A 23,390-nucleotide genomic window follows, 5' to 3' on the forward strand; every position below is an offset into this window, starting at 1 on the left:
TGGTGTTCCAATAAATCATGTGAAGACAATATTGAAAAAATCATTTATAATTTCCATTTTTTGTAAATTTATTTAAACATTACATACATTATTTTTTAAATACATATTTAAATACTATGGATCACTTAATTTGGGGGGGGGGGGAATTGGCACAAAATATATTGGCAGGAGTTCAAGGGGCACACCTGGTTGGCTGAGTTGGTTGAGCATCTGGCCCTTGATGTCGGCTCAAGTTGTGATCTCAGTCATGGGATGGAGCCCCATATCGGGCTCCATGCTCAGTGCTGAGCCTGCTTGGGATTCTGTCTCTCGCCCCTCCCCCATTTGTGCATGCTTTTTCTCTCTCTCTCTCAAAATAAAAGGAAAAGGATTTCGGTCTAACCATTTCATGTCAGAGGCACAAATTGAATTTGAAATAACTTTTATTCAATGCAAAATGTATTTTCTATTGGCAAAACTAGAGTTTTCTCTAATTTCCTGTCTATATTTTTATAAATAAAACGTATTACTTGGCTGAAATTTTAAAATTATTTTTTCTATTGGAAGTTAGAGCAATCTCATAAAATTTTTAAATAAATTGTCTTGAACATGTATTCAATTTTGATTTAAAATAAAGCTAAGATTTGTTATATACTGTGGCAAATATTTACATTTTATAAAACAAACTTTGCCTATGTTTAGTCAATATAATTTTAAAAATAGGGTTACGGGTACAAATAATCTTCTGCAGTATATTGAGGAAAGATGAAACTATAGTCATAAATCCTCTTTTACAGTTATGGTAAGTTCATTTAAAACTGTGTCTGTAGCAATGAATTGTGCAAAACAATATACATGTAACATTTACATTTTTAGGAACTGAAAAGGGCAGAGCTCTCTGTCATTTAAGTTGGAGGCGATCTCTCTTCAGTCAATAGGCTTGATCATCATCTGAACTGCTCTCAAAGAGTACGACCCGCCTCGGTATTCAGCCCAAAATATGCCATCTTGGTATTTGCTTCTGTAATGGCCACCTCTGTACCACACTCCGTTTAGGTTAGAATGCGCACAGGCGTTGTACCACCATCCTCCTTTGTGAAAGTGGGCGCAGTTTCCTTTGAGGAAGAAAATACAGTATCAAAGTAAAAGTTTCTCCAAGCGTGGTACTCCATAAACCATGAAAAACTTACTCTACCTTTGGAATAATTTAATTTGAGTCTTTGTTACTGATTTCAGTTACCTTTGTCTTTAGAGTTTTGTTTCTTCATTCTTTTACTGTTGCTGAAGTATCAACTACTTGGAAGATCACTTGAATTGCCTTTTTGACCTTGCCCTTTGCTTGCTTACCATTGCTTTTTTAAATGAAATTAAATTTTAATTTAACAATTAATTAACCTTAATTGTAATTAATTGTAATTTCTGTGTAGCAGGGTAAATAAAACACAAACAGCGTTTGTGTGAGAGAAAGAGGAATAAAATGGAGAATTGGGAAGGAAAGGTATGGAGTTGCTAAAGTAGTAAGTTGGGGAAAATTGAATTCTCAAAAAAGCACAAAATAATGTAAATTAGAATAGCACTACCAGTGGCCAAATGTGTTTCTGTAAATATGGGATATACTTTGGTTATATCTTCCTTTTTCCCTCTTCTGCCATTGTAAACTTAGAGACCTATATACTGCTTGCCAAGATACAGCTGAACAGAAAAACAGATTTTGCAGGGTGATGTCTCTTTATCAGGGCCACAAAACTGGGTTAAAAAGGCAGAAGTATATGAAAACTAATGTGAAGAGTTCTGTTTTCTGGATGGCCTAAATGATTCTTCCTAAACCAAATATTAACTTCTTTGAGTAAAGCTTTTTTGCTGTTGCAGTCCTACTGTTCCCCTTCACGTGAGTGCTAAGAAATGCCTTTACCAAGGCCATGTACCCAAATGGCTTGCTTCCTTTGCTCCCTTCAGGTCTTTATTCAGATGTTACCTTCTCAAAGTAACTTTACTTGACCACTCTGTATAAAATAGCACCCACCCCACCTCCTGCTGCTTATCACTCACTGTTCTCTCACTCCATTTTATTTTTCTTAGAGTATTTGTCACCACCTGACAAATAATTTTGTCTCCTAGAGAATAAGCTCTAGAAGGGCAGGAACTTTGTTCACTGCTGTATCCTTAGCATCTGTTAACAGTGCCTGGCATGTGGTAGGTGATTAGTTAGTAGTAGTTATGAATTTTAGGCATTAGAGAATTTTATTTCCAAAGGAATGAGTGTTTTTTTCCTCACCACCCTCCCACCCCCAAGTTAGAATGACAGAACCTTATTTTTCACAGAGTTCATTCACACTTTGGGATTGCCTTATAGAAGAGATAACCAGCCTTTCAGCAGCTTATATTCCCTGTGACTGACTCCAAAATTACTTTTCTGGAAAGATTTTTAGTAGTGTCTACTGTAATAGCAAGGTTCTGTGTAATACATAGAAGGTAGTGATTCTACAAAGAATACACTTCAGTTTTTTCTTACTCACCTGCATACATATCTTTATCTCTGTCCAGTGTGGTGAACTGTTTACCATTATGCCACATCATAGAGTCCCCTGCATTTCCCTGGTAAGTTCCCAGACGTAGTCTAAAGAATTCACTTTCAGGTTCCAGGCGAAAGCTGCTATATTCTGCATAGACTTTTTTATCACTCCAGTCTTCTAATTCAATCAACAACTTATAATTATCTTGATTGCTAAGCATATAGATATTTTCCAGTCCAAGCCAATATTCTCCATCAACGTTTCCAAACCCTTTCTGTTAATAAACAAACAGCATGAGTACAAACATAAGTGCAGGGATAGTAAACTTTTTTATAGATAAGTTTCAAACATTTGATGACATAAAAATATTTGCCATTTAAGCAGTAATGTGAATTTCCATTTTAATAGCTCACCTGACCTTTATAAACCCCACATAGTCATTTTTTTTTGTTTTTCTTTCTCTTAGTTTGTCCATATTTATTTATACATCTAGCTTCAAACCTTAGGTATAAGAAAAGGGCAAAACAAAATAAACATTATTCCTAGCTACTAAAAACATTAACTAGTGAACTAGCCAGATTCTTGAAAAGGATTCCTGATCTCTCTCGTACAAAGAGCCAGATTTTTTTCTAAAGGTATATATGTAACTGTCCCCTGCCATAGTCAGACAAAAAGGATATCTGACATTTTTATGATCACTCAATAAAAATGATAGTAGAGCAAATTTTCTTCTTTAGCTCTATTATAATTAAATATCAGGATAAAACAGTCATCTTCAAAGTTCCACCTTGGAAAAATTGTAGATTATTTTTTTAAAAATCCATGAACTGTCCTATTTCAGTAAGCATTCACCATTGAGTTTCGGCAAACCTGATCTTAACACTAAGTGTATTTTCAAGGAGGTTGTGTTGGGGATTTTCTCCCTGGTTACTTGTTTGGAAATTTACACAACTTTTGACATGGATATATTAATGTCTCATTTTTAGCTGCCAGTAAAATGCCACCTAAAAGTGAGTAATCACATGTTACTTCACAGTTTTGAATGAAGGATTAACCATCTAGAAAATATAATCGCACTCATCTGCCATCCTTAGACTGAAGGGTGTATACTATACACTCCTAGCATGATAAACATCGAAATTATTGAGAAATAATTTTGGTCCCATATGTCTGGGTGTACATTACTTCCCAACAGCGCCGTTGTCTGGTGTTAACCAATTTAAAACATGGGGGGGATGATGATCTGAGATAATTTAACCTAGAGAAAGAGTCATTTTTTTTAAGTTCTATAGTTTATATTAGTGCTTACATACAACTGCTGATGGGTACAAATGTGATCGTAAACAAAAAAGCAGTTGTCTTCTTAGGAAATGGAATTAGTGGTGGTGCCTGGGTGGCTCAGTCGGTTAAGCATCCGACTCTTGATTTCAGCTCAGGTCATGATCTCACCGTCATGGGATCAAGCAAGCCCCACAGTGGACTATGCTCTGCTCTGAGTGTGGAGCCTCCCTCTGTGCCTCCACTGTTTGCATTCTCTCTCTCTCTCTCTCTCTCCCTCTCTCTCCCTCTCTCAAAATAAATAAATAAACATTTTTTAAAAAAAGAAAAAAGAAAATGGAATTAGCAGTAGTCTTTGCTAAGAATTAAATACATGTATAAATGATCCAGACTGAAAGGAGACATTTTAAAGTATATCTCTAGTTTCCTTTTTACCTTTTAATTTTGACTTTAAAACTAGAGATGAGAATTCTCTTTTTTTTTTTTTTTACAAAGGTAGATAGTAAAAAACATATGGATGGTTGTTTCTCAGCTGTGTATCTTACTTATTTCCTAGAATGACTACATTGTAAGAGTTGCTTTGCTCCACCTCTCTCCCAGGTCCGAATCACTGATTTACCTTATAATTTTCCCAGTTTCTGAAGAAGTTGACAGAGCCATCTGTTCTTTTCTGAATAACAGTCCAACCCCCTGGATCCAAACTGTTCTCACACCATAACTGTATTGGTCCATTGCTGTTTTCAGGTTTAATCATATAAATCCCACTGACTGAATGTCCAGCTTCTTTTGCATGCTGACAGTCTTTGAATGGTCCTATAATTAAAATATCATTGATTACCAGGAAACTTACTAGGAATAGAGCCTTACTAAAATAGTTTTAGTCTAGGGTCTTACCTTTATTCTTTCTTTACAATACAACTTTTTATCTATTGTATACACAATACCATAGAAGTTAAAGAAACTAAATAAAGGATTACCCCAGTACCCACTATCTGGAACATTAACTTGTTCCATTTTCCACTGTTCTTAGGAGTCTTTGTCCATATGCATACATTTTTATATTGTTGTAATTCTGACACACATAGAAAATTGAATTCTGTCTTTTAACAAAAAGACCGTTTCCTTGGGACCACAGTCTTCATTCTAGCACTTATAGTAGCTGTAATATACAATTTTTAACATTAGTATATCATTGTTTATTACTCTGTCATTGGATACTGAAGTTCCATCTGATTTTTGCTATTGTAAGGTGCACAAAGTGTCTTCTTATTGGCTTCATTTTTTTCAAATATTTACTTTAAAAATGCTGTGGGATTGATCTGCTAGATCAAGAGGGTGTGAACACTTTTATGGCTCTTCATTGTACCCAGTTTACATTTTCCAAAATTTGATTTCATTTGAACATACTAGTCCCTTAAGGAACTTCGAGAAAACCGCCTACCATGGTCAAATAAGTTTTATTATTGCTAAGTATTATATTACCCTTTTGGAAACTCACAGTGTACATGTACATATTAGAGACTAAGAGGCCCTGAAATAAATCAGAATTTCCCAAACTTACAGAATCTGTTAACTTTTTCCCTCATTCAGTAGTCCATATGAATGCATTTCAGGAATGTTGGCAAAATGCCTTTCTAAAGAATTGTTTCAATTTATATGACTAACAGTAATTTTCTTAGTCTACACAGTGACCCTGTGATCGTTTACAGATGTCCTATAGATGAAACAGTTCACAGTTAACTATAAATGAAACTAAAGTCCTGTATCTTAGAAGGTAATAAACCTTGGACTTAAACCCGTTTCTTTCTAACCCCAGGGCCCATGTTCTGAGCTGCTGGCTACATTTGCTTCCGTGTTATTTCATAGGGAGAGAAACGGATTCTCTCCCTGTTTTTTAATCCACTAGTAAGTTCTTCGTATCTTTTAAAATGACAGAACATTTTTGTGAAATACTTTGTAGTGTCTGACTCTTGAACTTGTGATTTCCACATTTTTTTGGATCTAAAGAAAGATTGCTTCTAAGTTTTACTGAACATTTCTTTAGTTGAACCGTTCTCCAGTGTTTTGATCCTTTGTTGTTTTTTTTTATAAGGATGTAAAAATATTAAGTGATTCAGAAATAAGAATTACCCCACAGATCTTTTAGAACAACAATAAAAAAGTATAGAAATTCCAGTCATCACATTTTATATTTTACTAGAAATACTTACATTTTGACATGTGCAATTTTTAGAAATTAGGTGAAAATAGAGTTTAGTCGAGTAAAGCTCATACACTATAATGAAAGTAGGGTTGTTGAAATTTTAAGAAATGTGTTATCTATACTGTACCGGTGTATAAAGGGACCCTTTTGGGCTAACTGGGGAAGGAGTCATCTCATTAAATAAATAGTTATACGATTGCATCATTAGAAGAGGTTCTTAGAGACTGAACTCTTTCCTCTAGATTGGTCCTTGAGGATGGAGACTATTTTTGTTTTTCTTCTGACTTTACATTATCAGTGTTTTAACTATTAGTAGGCTATCGGTCATTTTTTTAAGTAAATAAATTAACTTGCCTTCACACTTTAAATACAAGGAAATTGAAAACCACACACAAAATCAATAGATGATATATTTCTCTAGCCCACATTTTTATGTTCTGTTGATATTTCTGTTTCAGACTTTTTGAAATTATGATACAATAACTATAAACACTATACATTACTAGTAAAAAAATCTGAGAACCTGTAAAGACTTAATGCTCCCTTTCTTGGGTTACATTTATTTTAGGTATTGGATTCTTTAATTCTTTTAAAAAATTTGATTCTTTTTTTTGTAGTTTTTATTTCTCTCCTGCAGTTTCTAATCTTGCATTCATTATGAACATATCCTTTAAGGTGTAATAACTACTTTAAAAATTCTTGTCCCTTCTGTTCCTAGTTTGCTGAGAGTTTTTTATCATAATGAATTTTGGGTTTTGTCAGGAGCTTTTATTTATCTACTGAGATAATAGGGTTTTTCTTTTGTTTGTTTGTTAGTAGGTGAATTCTGTGATTATTTTTTAATATTAAACCAACCACCTTATTGCTGGCATAGTCTTGACTTGGTCATATGTATTACTAGTTTTATGTATTGCTAGATTTCATTTGCTAAAATTGTGCTAAGAATTTCTGCTTTCGGGGGCAGCTGGGTGGCTCAGTCAGTTGAATGTCCAACTCATGATTTAGGCTCAGGTCATGATCTCATGGTTTGAGATTAAGCCCTGTGTTGGGTTCTGTGTTGACAGCGTGGAGCCTGCTTGGGACTCTCCCTCTCTCTCTGCCTCTCTCTTTCTCTCAAAATAAATAAATTTAAAAATAAAAAGGAATTTCTGCTTTTATATTCATGAGGATATTGATTAGTCTGTGAAAGCTCATAAATAGGTTCTTAAGGTAGGGAGGACTGTGAAAAAATAATGTTTTGAGCTTATTAGACTGGCCATAAATTTGATCACATTCCATTAAAATTCAGTGTGAATTGTTTTTATATTATCTACCTTATCATTTACTGAATTTAAGTTACAAAGTATTCAGAACTTTTAACACAGTGCTTTAGAGAGTAGTCATCATGAGTAACTTGTTAATTGCCTTCTTTTCTCCTTCATTGCAGACCTTGAAAAAAAAGCAGTTGCTCATGTAATAAATATGTATCTTATTTAATTAATAAATTTAATATGGCTAATCAAAGGTGAATGTACAGTCATTTCTATTGTAGAAAATAATGTATTCCTGAAAAACTTCATGTTCTGTAAAATCTGACACTAAAAATAACAGCAAATATTAGCTGCTAACATACTTTGTATTCAGCTGTTGATGCTTGTGACACAAAACCTTAAAATAGCTTGGAAAAAATCCCAATGAACCAACATGACCTCTTTGTTTTACTGATATTATTCTCCTTTATTATCCGTCACATATGAGCTACTAAACATTTCAGAAGCATGCATTGTAGTCAAGTCAGAGAAGGATAGAGAGGTTGTAATTCAGGTAGGATGAAATCTATGGAATTTTATATGCAGGAGCAAAATTGAAGGAAAAGTGAAGTCTAATTTCCAGGTCCATTCTTAGATTATTTTGTGTAATGCATGATATTATATTCATTTGTTTACTCCTACAACTCCCCATGGGCCAAGACTGTATCTTTTAGTTGTGCATCCATAGTTCAAGCCCACATAGGCACTCAAATATTTGTTGAGCTACATGATCCCTAGTAGCCACAGTGGTTTCCAGAATTTCCTCAGTTCTGCATTTTTTCCATATGTTTCTTTTCTGCATCTATGATAGGCTAGAAAGTTTAGGCTCAAGAGGTAAAGAAGCAACCATAGAGTTAAGTGGGAAGTGGGGGAAGTGGCAAGCAAAAAGGGAATTCCACTGCAACATGACAAATACTTTGACAGAGTTAGGCAGGACAGTTGGGAATACTGGCCAACAAATAACTAACCCAGATTTGCAGAAAAGAGATCAAAGTCTACCTGTATCTAAGCTGAGTTTTGAAAATTGAGTAAGAGCTTGGGCTCGGAGTGTGGGGGTTAGGAGTCTGATCAAGGCTACCCATGAGTAACCTGAGCTGAGAACTGAAAACAGAAGAGAGCTTGAGGTTACAGAGGACTTACAAGTTTTGTATGCCTGAAATGTAAATGGCCAAGGGTGATACTTAGAGCCCTTGAGGTAGACTGTCGAGTTGAAGTTGTCACTTCCACATTAGTCAAGGATATCTGAGGAACATTGCTCTTATCTTAAACTCTATTATAGTTAATGCACACATAAAATGGTCTTGTTGCAGTCCACATAAATATTCCCTCATTTCAGAAATTTGTCTATTCTATAAATGTCACCTTTGTATTGTTTATTTTATGAATGTCATCCTTGTAAATGTTTGCTCTGCACTCGTTTGACTATAGTTTTGGCAATTACATTTTATATTTAAGTATATATTCAGAAGTTTGACTTTCACTAGGTTACTTGAATTGCTCTAAAATATTTAGAAACATCAAGGTTTTGAATGTTGACTGAATATTTGTAAAATACCATTTGTTTCTTTTCTGCGACTTAAAAGGCCCTTGGATATTTAAACAAATTGGAGAGTTGTGGGTTTTCTAAATCCAGCTTTGATTTGATAAGACTTCATTTTATGCAATATTAAAATTACCTTTAACTTTAATTTTCAACCCACTTTTTTGGTGATGGCCTTCGTATTTACAGTTCAGATGCCTGTTAGATTTAGTTGATCAAAAAGCTTAGGAAAATTTAGTTGAAATCCTTTTCTAGAACATGTGTCTAAAATTAGTGTTCTAGCTACTTTTTTCTCCTTGGTAAAGATAGTTAATATTAGAATTTAGTATTTGTTTGTGTTTATTTTTTATCAATAAACCATTAACCTGTCTTAGCCCAGTATATATTGTTGGTCTTGGCAGAAATATTTTTTCATTATTACTTGTATATGTTATTTACTTTCTGCTGTAGAGTTTGATTATAAGACATTCTTCTATTAAGTGTTTTACTGCTTTCTCTTCCACAAAAGTCATTGCCTAATAGGAATTCTTAAATTACTAGAAGAAAAGTAATAGCTTTATTTTTGAGAGGTCAAATTTAACTTGAAGGTTTGCATATGATCGGAAGTAAGTTTACTAACATATGTTTCAGGAATTTGTTCAGAATGGTTCACAAAGGGTATAGACTGGAAGTACCTTTCTTTTAAAATAGGAATTTTATTAACCTTTTTCTTGCATTGAGTAATCTTGAAAGAGTCTTCATCTTTCTTGACACAATTGGATTCTTCTCAAGGCAGGAAACTGGAGTTCTGTACATTGAATTTGAAGGACCAGTCTCTCTCTTCCTCAGTTTATTTGATGATTAAAGTTTGTATAGGGCTAACAAACTCCAGTTAATAGATCTGATTCATAGAAAGAAAAATATTGACCAGTCATGCCACATTATTTCCCAACACGTATTTTTCATTAAGAACCCATATTTTGAACAGAACAGTGGGTTAATTTTTTTTTCATACTTTAAATATACCTTTATTGGGAACCATCTTTAATATACCCATTTTTTTTTTCTGTAAAGAAACTATTTAATTGCTTAAAAGGAAAAGCTTTCTTCCCTTTTTGAAGTTGTTGAATTTCTCATTTATTTGCATTGTCCTAATCCTGCTCTTTGTGACAAAAGAAACGGGACAAAAAGGTAATCACTTTAGAGCTTCAAATAATTGGTCATCAAGTAAAATCTTTTGAGAGGTAAACTTTTTAATTGGGTTGTGAGCTAAGTATAAGACAAATACATTCTATAGCATTTCCGAATGGGAAGTTTGGGGCAAATACTTTCTAAAGCAATAATAGATTCTGTCTTCTAAAAATATTAATTACTATGTTTATTAACCTGTAAGTTTAAAATAAAAGTTAGTGGGGCACCGGGTGGCTCAGTTGATTAAGCATCTGACTCTTGATTTCGGCTCAGGTCATGATCTCACAGTTCCTGAGATCAAGCCCCATGTCAGGCTCTGCACTAATTAATAGTGCGAAGCCTGCTTGGAATTCCCTCTCCCTCTCTCTCTGCCCCTCCCCTGCTCACATGTGTGCTTTCTCTCTCCCTTTCTTTTTCTCTCTCCTCCCTCAAAATAAATAAAAAGCTTTTTTTTTTAAATCTTAAAAAAAAAATAGGGGCTCCTGGGTGGCTCAGTCGGTTGAGCGTCCAACTTCAGCTCAGGTCATGATCTCGCACTTTGTGAGGTCGAGCCCCATGTCGGGCTCTGTGCTGACAGCTTAGAGCCTGGAGCCTGCTTCGGATTCTGTCTCTCCTCCCCTCTGCCCCTCCCCCGCTTGTGCTCGGTCTCTCTCTATCAAACATAAACAAATGTAAAAAGAAAAAAAATTTTTTTTGAATCTTAAAAAATAAAATGGAATTAAAAAATAAAATGCATTTAGCAATCTGAGCTTTTATTTTTGAAATTACTAAAGAATTATAAGTTGTTTCTCATAACTGGTAAAAAAGAATCCTATTCCAATAGCCCCTTTGTCTAAACAGGTTTCTTTAGTTTTTTTTTTTAAAGTGTTAATCTAAGTATTCCACTGAAAGCAATTGCATCTTTAAAATACACCAATAAGAAGCATTATAAGTAATTAAAAGTTTTATCCACTAAAAAGCGTATTGTTAGTTTCTAATGCCTGCTTTTTATGTTTAACTTTTTAAGCTTACCTTTTATGTTCCCATACATGGCAAAGCAAGGCACATGTAGGGGAGGGCACAGATAAATGGAGTAATTAATGATGGTCAGACCATACATACACCAAGTGTTTTCATATGCATCACCTCACAAATTACCATAACAATCTTTCTTACAAAAGAGGCAACAAAAAAGCCTTGCCAGAGTCCCAAGTTTCCTGATAGCTATGCTCTAATACGCTGTGAAGGAACTTTCTCAAATCCATTTGTTTACAAGGAATAAACCTATTTTTATAAATACACCATTTGTAAAAGAGCAATGTTTTCTTTTATAAAAGACTAACCCAAAATGCCATCAGTGAATAACATTAACGGTTAAGAATTTTATTGATAGCAGTTTGCCAGGTGTGCAGTTATATTCCCAAACATTTTGTTTTAACGGTAGAGGGAAGGTAATGTTTCTGGAGATAATTAATTTTAATCTAACAGAGTTATTGCATTATTTGCGTTGATTTCATAGTAAGTTTGTTCTTTGGAGGTACATTTTTCTTATAACCTAAAATATAAAATTGTCATTAAAACACCTTTTTAGAAGAATGGTGGTAAGATACACACAACGAAGTTTACCAACTCATCATCTTAAATGTACGGTTCATACCTTCTCTTTATTGTGCAGCCAGTCTCCAGAACTCTTTTCATCTGGCAGAACTGAAACCCTTTATCCATCAAACAGACTTTCCTATTCTTCCAGCCACCATTCTGCCTTCTGTCTCTGCACATTTGACTACTGTAGGCACCTCATATTAGTGCAGTCATACAGTATTTGACTTTTTGTGACTGGCTGAAACAAGTTTAATGCATATGCATTATACATTTAGAGACTTTAGAATTCTAGACTATGTACCTACATGTAGTGTACGGTTATTAAGAACATCTTGTTGCCAGAAGTATATGTAAGTACAGAAGAACCATCCATCTTTGCCCTTTTTGTCCAAGTACCGAAAAAGCTCAAACATATTTTCCAGTCTGATAAGAATACTGTGAACAAAGATTTTAGTACCTTATATATAAAGAAAATAGCAAGTCTGTTTATTGTTGCTCAGAGTAATTTATATTTTATAGGAATCATAGAATATTAGAACTAGAAAGGGATGTTAAAATTGTCAGGTCCAACAAGCACTCTCATTGTACAAGTGAGAGAACAGGACAGTCAGGCAAAGTGACTTACCCAAGGTCAATAACAAAGATAACAGGCTTTCTTAACTCTGTGCGCTTTCCCTTATATGTTCATTAGTGTTCTAATGAACATTCTTACGGTGTAGCTAATTATTCCTTGGATATCAAAGACCAACATTTATAGAATGAAATAAGTAAAAAGTTAATGTTTACTTATAATAACAAATAGTGAATAGCAGAAAAAATTATGTGTGCCCTTAATTTTACATTAGGGATTAGTTTATTAAGGATATAAACACCATTGTTTTATTAAAGCAGAGGTCTTTCAAATGGGACTTTTGATATGCTAAATCCCTAACATGGGATTTAATTCTGAAATAAAAGATTTTTCTTACACTACAGCTCAGTGTATAATAAAATCTAGAAGTGATACAGCTCATTTTGTGTAAGCATTTTTTAATGTATCAGTGTATGAATATATGAATAATAATTTCTTCTAGAACTGATACCATCCAGTTAAGATTCAGCACTCACAGAAAATACTCCATGGTGTTCATCTCCGTACCTACGTGGCTATACCTTCCATCAGTTAAAAAAAAATTCTACACACTTCAGTTATATTTATTTATATGTGATAATGTATAAACTATTATGCTGATAAATTGCGAACATTAAAAGCTTACCTAAAACATACACTTTTTAAAAGAATATCAAAAATATATACGTATTTTTTTCTTTCTATACCCAGTGGATCATTTTGTACACATCTTTGCTTTGGAAATCACAGGGTGTGGGGATATTAGTAATGATCGTCATTTACCTAACATAATGGTGTTCTAGCCTGTTGTTACTGAGTGTTAAAACAATATAAACTGAATGAATCCTGATATCTATATTCTTAACAGGCTGTTAGTTAATACAGCGTTAATACATTGTTAGTGCAATGTATCAAAAGTACTTTCATGAAGGTCTTTGGAATGAAAACTTTAAGAAGCTCTGTAAAAATGTAGTAACAAGTTAGCCAACATTTATTTAGCATCTGCAAGTGAGAGACAATATCCATCTACTAGGAAGGAGCTTATATTATAGTTAGAAGACATTTTATTTAGATGTGTATATAAGTACTATATGTACCTGTAAAGATAACTGATGATTCAAGAGGGAGTATAAGGAATGTTGTATATACTTTATGTCACAGAGAAAAGAAACATTTGTGGAAAGAAGCAATCACTTTAAGCCTGAGGAAGTCAGCAAGGACTTTAAGGAGGAGTTGCTATTTTATTTTATTTTATTTTATTTTATTTTATTTTATTTTATTTTATTTTGGTCTGAGCCTTATAATTTGATAGGCAGAAAGCATGGAAAATATTTCAAAGACAATGAGTTGATTCATTTTATTGAAACAGATGGTTTTTATGAAGGAACTTAATAGAAGGAAAGCTAAAGAAGTAAGATTGTTTTGAGGAGGAAATTGTTCTTACCCAGGCTAAGCAAAATGCACATTTTCTGTGTGTCATATGGAACTGCTGAGCAGAAGTGTGATGTGATCAAAGTGGTAGTTTCAGAAGATCTGTTGGCAATATAGAATATATTTTGATAGAGAGAAAATGGAGTTAGGCTAATTGACAAGCTATTACACCATTTCTAGTAAGAGTTAACATTTTGACTGCCAGGCACTGTTCTAAGTACTCCTCAAATGTTAAATTCTATGAGGTAAGTACATTTATTATCCCCCATTTTACAGATGAGGAAACCGAGGCACAGAGCAGTTTCGCCCCACCTTCACCCCACACCCTGAGGTTACACGGCTGATAACCCAGAAGTCTATCCTCTAGCTGCTGCCATAGATAATTGGGAGCTAAGTTAGAGTTCTGGCTCTGAATAGAAATGAGGGACAAGTCCACGAATGATGGAAAAGCAGCAGGGGTAGAACTGAGCTGACTGGGTATGTGGGGCAGGAGGCAAGTGTCAGAGATGGGCCAAACAAATTCAGAAATAGGGAGTGATGGAAATCAAAACAGAGAAATCAAAATCAAATGACCCACCAATCTTACTAATGGGAATTTATCCTAAGGATATAATCATAGAGAAAGAAAAAGAACAAAGTTATTTTTTAAAGCTGCAAGAATACTGATTACCATGTTTAACAGGAAGGGCAAATAAGAAAGACTTGAAGGCTATTACCAAAGTGTTGGTTAACTTTTGTTTATTTCTGTTTGCTTTTTGTCTGTAATGTTTGTTTATTTTTTGGAGAGAGCACAAGCGGGGAAGGGGCAGAGAGCAGGGGACAGAGGATCCAAAGTAGGTTCTGTGCTGTCAGCAGAGAGCCCGATGAGGGACTTGAAACCTGAGCCAAAGTCGGACGCATAACTGACTGAGCCACCCAGGCGCCCCTGTTTATTTCTATTGGCTATTTAGCGAAACTTTCTTAAAAACTTGTTAGTATTTTCTAGATTTTCTTTGGTAAATATGTATTACTTCTGTAATAAGTTACTTATTTTAAAAGGAAAATGCTAGCTTGGGGAAAAGATTATTTTAAGCTTTAGTCATTCATTCACTCATTCATTTATTCCTCAAATATCTATCATAGTGCTTAAAATATGCTGAGCACAATGTGCCAAGACTTGATCCTACCTAGATGTTCGATTTCTTACTGTTGAATACTGAGAGTTCTCTTTTTTTTTTAATGTTTGTTTATTTTTTTAGACAGTGAGAGTGGGGGAGGGGCAGAGAGAGAGACAGACACACAGAATTTGAAGCAGGTTCCAGGCTCTGAGCTGTCAGCACAGAGCCAGACACGGGGCTCGAACTCATGAACCATGAGATCATGACCTGAGCCAAAGTCGAATGCTTAACGCACTGAGCCACCCAGGCGCTCTTTTTTTTTTTTTTTTTTTTTTTAAAGTAGGCTTCATACGCTGCATGGAGCCCAACACAGGGCTCTAACTCACCACCCTGAGATCGAGAGTCAGTGGCTTAACCAGCTGAGCCAGCCAGGCATCCCCCAGCTAGATGTTTGAGACAGTAAAATGAAAAGACAGTTCACTTTCTTCCAGAAGCATTCAGTCTACCAGGAGACCAACATGCAAACAACTCTAGTGTAATGTGATAACAGAAAACATGTTCAAGGCAAAGTCAGCAGTTTGGGGAAAGAGCCATTTAGATGTTTGTTGGAATCTGGGAATGTGTAATATTTAAGGTATTATTTTACTTAAGCCTTAAAATCTGCCAGGTCAAGAGAGAAACTGGGAGAAGGCATTTCAGGAGAGGAAGCAGCACCATGTGAGGTGATGGTAGAACATCCAGATGCAAACACTGAGCATTGGTTAGAATTTGGAGGGAGAGCCCCAGGCAGGAGTCGTCTGAGCAGTGGTGATACTTGGCGGCCTTGAAGGTGTGTGAAACCTGCAAAACAGAGTATCTTGAGGAAAACTTTTTTAAATATAGAGAAGGAAGGAGATGCAAATGAAGAGTTTAGAGAAGTAGAAGAGTCAGAATATTCTGAAGTGGAGCCCCAAGAAAGCAGTGGGGTCCACTGCTGCAGAGACATACTTTATGACATACGCAGTAGTCACTCCATAGTCTACGTACATTTTTATGTACTGCCTTTTCAGTAAGTGAATGAACTATTTATTTAATCTTTTTACTTTGGGGCATTTGGACTTTTCTTTCCACTCTAAGGAAACGAATCAACTTCTAAAGAATTCAAGAGAATGCCTTATGGCAAAATGGTTGCAGGGGTAAAATAAATGTAAAATATTCAGAAAATTAGCAGTGAGCTTACTAAACTGAAATAAAGATGAATTATTTATCTTTGTATTCTGGCCACTTAGATCGGTGACCAATACTGAAGGGAAAGAGGAAGGGAGGGAGGGAGGGAAGAGGAATGGAAGAAGGAACAAAATTAAGAAATAGAGGTAGGGATAGTGGGATCAATTTTAGGTTTTGTTTTGTTTTGTTTAACCATAGTGAAAATGTAATTATACATATGTGGGTATAAGATACAAATTGTAGTTTGTTTAGCCCTGGAAAATAGAAGGGATACCTTTTCCTCTTAACACTGAGGGCAAGAAGGCATGGGTGTTGTGTAGATGTTTCCAAAATAGGGAAGAAACAAGGAACCTAGGGCCTGAGTAGACTTCATCTCAGTGCAGGAGTAGATGACACATTTCTGAGAGCAGAGGTAAGGAGGAGGTGTAATTAGAGGCTTAAGGAGAGTGAAAGCAAATTTTTAAATGTTCCTTTTGGAGAGGAGGAAAATGGGGAGAGCAGCAAGAGGTAAACAGAAGGATTGCTGAGCAGCTAGATGATCTAGCTGGAGGCTGATGGGGGGTTGTAGAGGTTAGAAGTGGATTATGGACTCATTCCTGTCTTAATGCTGGTAACTTAGATTGTGAGAATTTGGATGGAAGACAATACTTTTCTCACAGAATACTCTGTTTTTAGAAACTCTTAGACTCAGACCTGAGAGATGTATTTAAGTTCAATTCTTGATTAATAGAAAACAAAAATGTTTGTGTATAATTACGTCACCAAAATGAAGAGTAAGCCATTTATTGTGTGCATTATTTCATAAACCGTAAAACATATTAACCTCATGCTTCCATTTTTAACGGTAAGAGGTAACTCACCTTCATTGATGAATGTTACTGGTGGTATCTTGAGAGGACTTTTGGTGGAAGAAGTCCCCAGATCGGGTGGTGGCATTAAATCCCTGGGATAACCTGGATCCCTCTGTATCTCATTACCCCCCAGCAGTCCAGGAGTATACGGATGACTGTTAGGAATATGTTGTGGCACCACCTGGACAAGAGGAGGAGACACATGGGGGTCTTGTCGGGAAAATATCTTCAAGCACTGTTCTTCCAGCAAAGTGATCATCACAGACTGGTTATTGACGAGATCAGTCAAGGAAGCATATTTCACCTCTAGTTCCCTGTACCTTGTTGCCATCTTCAACATTTCTGTAGTGACATTGAGGATTTTATTTTCCAACTGGGAAAGTTCAAGTGAATTATCCCTCTTACGGATAATCTCGTGTAATAGCTGCATATAGAGTTGAGTAACACGGGAGTTCATGTTCCGGCTTTCTTTTCTCAGCAGCTTTACCTCATTTACAATGTTTCCATCTACATCCACCACCAGCTGCAGGACATCTATCTCCCGCTTCTGCCTGGAGAGCACATCCTTCAGGTTTTCAAGGTCCATCCTGGTGATCATATCTTTAATAGTACTTGCATCTTGCCCTTTGGTATTGACACAAATTGGCCCCGTAATTTTCTGTTCAGGCACCAGGAACGTGTATGAACATTTCTTTGCTTCCTCTTTACCATCTGTGGCACGAGGGTATCTCCTCTGGGTTATTTTTTTTATTTTGAACTGTCCTCCTCTGCAATGTCCAATGCCCATTAGTAGGAAGAATAACACACTTAGGGTCCAAATAAAAGCCTTCATTTTGAAATGAGGTTGTATAAAGTCTTTGTAAAAAAAACAAACCAGTGAAAGAAAAAAAAAGTAAAAAGAATTAATATTAACCTACTTTTAAAGTCAGTAACGTAAAAAAAAAAAAAAAAATGGAAAAAACCGAGTATCTATTGGTGTTATTAATTGGGCCAGAATTAATGTTATTAATTTGTTAAATCCAACACCACGATGCCTTTGCATTTGTTTAGGTTTCAGAGAATAACTCTCCCAACTATCACCTCACTGTAATACTTTTTCTTCCCCAGCTCAGTGCACACATTTTGGTGAGTGCCCACTGTTTGCAATGGCATACTATTAGTGTTCTTGGGTGCTTTGAGACCCTAATAAGACACTTTTCTTACCCTTGAAAAGCTTACTCTACTGTCTTAAGACTCTGAAAATGATACACAATGTGTATAAGGCATTAATTAAAATATTCTTCCCTAACTAGTATTAAAGCTAATAGCAAGTGACTTTACTAGTCATTATTTTATATGTATATTCGGTTTTAGTTAAATTGGCCCTCTCTAATAAATATCTTTTTTATCTATCAAACATTTTGAGGCAAATCTCAAACCAGAAAGTTTTGGCATCATATTTTTAGTTTTTGTAGCATGTCCTTTTAGGATTCAAGACAAGTTGAAGAATGAGGGAATGTTTACAGTCATTATTGTAGGCGATTATGTTTTCTAAACCATAATTATATATATGTTCTAAGTTTACGTATGATTTAGCAGGTTCATTCTTCTAACAGGTTCTACTGACCTGTATTTTAGTAAAATTTCAATAATTTTCTTTAACCATTACCAAGGAAAGAAACTCTATATTTGAATATGATTGTTAGGGTTGGAAAGTGCCTTAGAGACCATCTCATTCAAGAACCTCTTTGCACCTGGGACGCCTGGGTGGCTCAGTCGGTTGAGTGTCCGGCTTCGGCTCAGGGCATGGTCTTGCAGTCCGTGAGTTCAAGCCCCCCATCAGGCTCTGTGCTGGCAGCTCAGAGCCTGGAGCCTGCTTCCGATTCTGTCTCCTCATCTCTCTGCCTCTCCCATGTTCATCCTCTGTCTTTCTCTGTCTCTCAATAATAAACATTAAAGGGGCGCCTGAGTGGCTCAGTCGGTTAAGCGTCCGACTTCGGCTCAGGTCACGATCTCACAGTCCGTGAGTTCGAGCCCCACGTCGGGCTCTGTGCTGACTGCTCAGAGCCTGGAGCCTGTTTCACATTCTGTGTCTCTCTCTCTCTCTCTGCCCTTCCCCCGCTCACATGTGCTCTCCCTCTCTCTCTCAAAAATAAATAAACATTAAAGAATAAAAAAGAACCTCTTTGCACCCATGTGCATGTTGAAGGCCCAGACCACACAAATAGATAGTATTAGAACCCAGTCAAGAATTCAGGTTCCCCGGCTCCTCAGTCAGTGTTTATAGCAGTGGCACGTATTGCTGACATGTGTGCTTGAAATGTTTCAATTTTGCTGTGACAGAGAAATTCTTGTCCCTTATAATGCAATTTCTGTAGAAACACTAGAGGAAACATTAGAACTCGCTCTACGAACCAAAGCTGCTTCTTTCTCACAAGTTCCCTCCCTAAAGAGTGGTGGCAGCAGAACGGGTAGGATGTGCCACTCTGTCGGGTGCGTCAGCAGGCTGAGCGGCACATGGCCCACCTTCCCTCTGTCACAAGCTCGATTCCTGCTTGCTGGTTTTGAAGGACACCAGCGGATACACTAAGAACTCTAGTGTACCACTTCCCACCCTACTTCTTGTGTTTTGATTTGAGAAGTCAGGTCCCAAGTTGTTTATGCCTACGATTAATAATAGCAATGCAGTAATAACAGTCATTCATACTTACGGGGCGCTTGGCATTATTTTAAGCGCCTTTACATGCGTTAAGTCCATTACTTGTAACTACAACCCTCTGAGGTAGACTGTCACAGTCCTCATTCTCAGCGAAAGACTAGCATCTGGAAATTAAGTACCTTACCCAGAGTCACACAGCTTCTAAGAGATGGCACCAGAGTTTGAACGTAGACAGAGACTCCACAGAGTTCATTGCAACATATTCTATTCTATTTTCTATCCCCAATACCGTAACAGTCCCTCACATTTATGTAGTGCTTAATACATGTTAACAATATATTTGCATTCACAACAACACTGAAATAAATGTATACCACTTTACACAGAGATAAAGTACCAGAGAAGCCAACACTGGCATTCAAATGAGATTCTGATCTCCTAACTTTGCTAGACCTGTGTTTTTTATCCTAGTCGTGGTGTAACTACAGAGGAGCCTTAACTTTGTGTCTCTCGTTTTTCAGTCTTTTCCTGGTGTGTATCTCTTTACATTGACCCATCGCTTATTTATGAAAAGGTATTTGGGAATCATTTTTGTTAGGCTCTGTTTCCATCATTTTTCTATCCCAAGCTTTTCTGCTGTCATTCCTTTTCCTCTGTATGTGTTGTATCAGTTGGTATATATCTAACTTGTAAGTATGAACCCTCCCCCAAAATAAAGGTTATTATTAAAATCAGTGAAATAAGGACTCTTTGACTTGCAGTTACGAAGATGACCACTACTTTTTAAAACCATGTCTCCTTTGGTGTTTTGAAGGTGGAGTGAGAATGAAAATAAGCAAAGGGTGGAGTGTGGAGTATTTTTCTGTTACTAACGTAAGATAGGAGGAGTGAGCATAATAGTATTCCTTATTTATATCAGAGGCCTTCTCTTGCTAACTGATCATCAAAAGCACACTTGGATGAATACTTTTAGTTTTTTGTTTTTATATTTTGCCTCGGACATGAGTAGAAAATTTAGACCTTAAACATCATCTGTCTGTTTTATAAGAAAAGGACTGCTATTGTACTAGAGTTCCTTATGCCAAAAACCAATAAAAGATTTCTTGCTATATTTGCAGATTCATGGAATTTAGATGTGGTTTATTTTAAAAACTGAGGACAGTAAAGTAGAAGCCGTCAGCCTCCTGGTTCAGATGTATAGTATTTCTCCTGCATAGTTAACTTAGCTAGTCCTCAAGTTCACTCATTTCACTTTAATAATAGAATGGAAACTCTTAGATCATAAAATTATTTAAGTAATCTATGACATAAGCTACCAAAACAAGGGAAATTCAGAACCTATCATGAAACTTCCAAACAAGTAGAATTTCATAAGCAGTATTCTGATTTGAACAGCTTGTGTTTCCTACCAGACACAGATTTGTATAGAACAACTAAGAACATATAATCCAAGACTGTTATTGTGACTTTACATCAGTGTTGTCATGAAAGAACAAAAACGTGAAAAGTTGAAATAGCAGTATGTTCTGCCTTAGCTCTTTGTGGGCTCCTATACGATTAAGTCGTAAGATAAATCCTTGTGTGCCATGAGAGAATCTGACCTAAGTAAGTATTTAAAGGAGGCAATTAAAGTTTCTTTTAAGCAAATATAATTCCCTTACCCTTATTATAAAAGTAATGACTTAGTTGTCACATAAAGAAGAATAAGGAGCCACATTTCTTAAGTAAGTAGACTAGCTACGTCATGAGTGAAGAACTGGTTTTAAAAATACATTTACTACTACATTTTCTGAAAACTTCAGTATTTCCCCACCACGTTCAGTTTTAAAAGTGAAAGATCTATAAATCTGTGTTACCTCATAAAACCTTTCTGTATATGTTAAAATTTTCCTAGGTCCCAAGAGAATGTTATAAATTAGTTACAGTATACTTAAGTTTAAATCTGTGCCTTTGCTTGGTTGTTTTTAGGAAAAAAAGAAAAAAAGTCTTCCATGCCTTGGGTTAATTTTATTAGTACTGTTTCTCTTCATAGTTGCTACATTTGCCAGCTAGTAGAAGAAATAAAAATCAGGATTTACTTCCTTTCAGATGGTAAATGCATAGAGGCATTTAACTGGTTATCTCACGCACCGAAAATAGCATGAGGCAACGAACCTAAATTTATGAAGCACTGAAGATACCTTAGGTACTTCTAGATTGTGAATTATATTCTGGGAAAAGACTTGAGAACAATCTCATCCCCTGGAGACATCTAAGAAAGGGATAGTTATCTGTGTGTTTGGGGTTTCAGATTAAATGCTTGCCTAAGGACTCAGTAAGAAATGAGGTTGAATGAGGTCCTGCACTTTTCATAGCAAAAAAACCCAACAACAACAGAAAGAGAGATGAGAGTATTTCAGATGCAGTATTGCATGGACATGTTATCAGTTTCTTGTAAAATATGTTTAACAGAGATCCTCCCAGGATTTAGAGTTTGAATCTTTAAGGAAAAGACATGTAAGTAAAGTTGAAGAAATCTTAGCTTTACAATTATTTGCTTGTTGAAGATTCTTACCATTTAATGCCTTTAGTTTTTTAAAAGAACAGAAAATCCCCAAATCATAAAAAACTTAAGTGTCTTTGATGTTAAAGCTAACTATTGGTAACTAGTAATTTTATTTTTAACAGTTCTTTCTCATAATACAATTAAACAAAGCCCTCAGGTAGAATATTGAAAGAAACCTCATATGTATGGTTACCAAAATTATGTCTATCTAAAAGTATTATATATTTTTGGTCTTTTAATCATGTATTTAAGTAATTGGTTCTTCTGGGTTCTTATTTTCTACTGTTACTGCTGACTACTTAATACTTCTGTCACATTTTATTTTTTTCCTTAATCCTAATCTGTAAAGTTTTAGGTTTTTTTGTGTGTCAATAACTTTGCTTTTTTAAGTAATTCTAGTTATAGCAGTTTTAATGTGTGTGACCCAAGTTAAATTCCTGTTGCATGTAAACCTGGAAAGTTAGTTACAATTTTGAGTTTTTGCAAGAGATACCATAGACTTACCTATAATCTTTACAAAATTTCTGCTTCATATTGGGTTATGCTATAACTGGGGAATTGTTCTAAAGCCTTTAAGTTAATTTTATATGTTCTTAGCTGTGTTTTGTAGCTATACTTTAAGATCTCTAACAGTATGCATAAACTTACACACTATAACTGCAGGAAGAGAGACTCATGTTTACAGCTGTTTTCTTTTGTTTGTATCCCTTTGTTTTTACTCACTGTGTTATCAGCCTTATACATTTAATCTGTTACTTGTTAAAATTTCTTTCTAGTGTCACTAAAGCACTTGTTCTCTGAAACCAAGCACGTATCTACCGATGTGTAAGCATATACACCAAATGTTATTAAAGTGAACCTCATATAATGCATCAATCACCACAGAGTATGTACATAAGGACCAGTTTTTACATAAAGGTGCAAAAGAAAACCTTTTTCAGCTAAGATAAATTGTAGTGTATTTATAAATTCTTTGTTTAATAAAAGATTTTGAAATTTCTACAAATATAAAATTTTGACATACAGAATTTTTAAATAAAAACAAGAAATATTAAAATACCTTTATGCATCTGTTGATAAAGCAGACCCAGAAACTTGCTGCTCTTATTCTCGCTTTTAAAAATCAGTGTAGAAGTTTGTTCATCTGTGACTTTAATGGCAATTGCATTTTTGTTTTGGACCGTTGAATCCAAGCTGTAATAACGAACTTCTTTTTCTTCTTAAAACACTCATCAATTGAATTTGACAAGCCACCTATGTAATTTTAAGTAGTATAGTGGAAGTTCTGGTCTGTGGGCTGTCGTTAATCCGGCAGAGAAAGCATTGTGGCTTTGCTCTGTCTGCCACATGGAGAAATGCAGTAACCAGCTGCAGCTGACCCAGATTGTATATACAGTACCCTTGAATAGTGATTCCCTCTCTTTCTCAGTAAACTCAAGTTCAGCCCACATATTACGTC

At 35.5% G+C, this 23,390-nt stretch overlaps 2 protein-coding genes across 5 annotated transcripts in view; one reads left to right on the forward strand and one right to left on the reverse strand.

Moving 5' to 3' along the window:
- Positions 1-23,390, forward strand: part of RALGPS2 (Ral GEF with PH domain and SH3 binding motif 2) — a 165,534-nt gene that overhangs the window by 98,914 nt on the left and 43,230 nt on the right. The window lies entirely within an intron of this gene.
- ANGPTL1 (angiopoietin like 1) lies at positions 605-23,283 on the reverse strand. Its single transcript, XM_047839684.1, has 5 exons — positions 22,992-23,283; positions 16,758-17,603; positions 4,390-4,583; positions 2,496-2,766; positions 605-1,094 (listed from the first exon to the last, which is right to left on the reverse strand). The coding sequence occupies exons 1-5, from the start codon at positions 22,999-23,001 to the stop codon at positions 907-909; spliced, it is 1,509 nt and encodes a 502-aa protein (XP_047695640.1). The 5' UTR covers positions 23,002-23,283; the 3' UTR covers positions 605-906.

This window comes from Prionailurus viverrinus, chromosome F1 (assembly GCF_022837055.1).
Source record: "Prionailurus viverrinus isolate Anna chromosome F1, UM_Priviv_1.0, whole genome shotgun sequence".
NCBI lineage: Eukaryota > Metazoa > Chordata > Mammalia > Carnivora > Felidae > Prionailurus > Prionailurus viverrinus.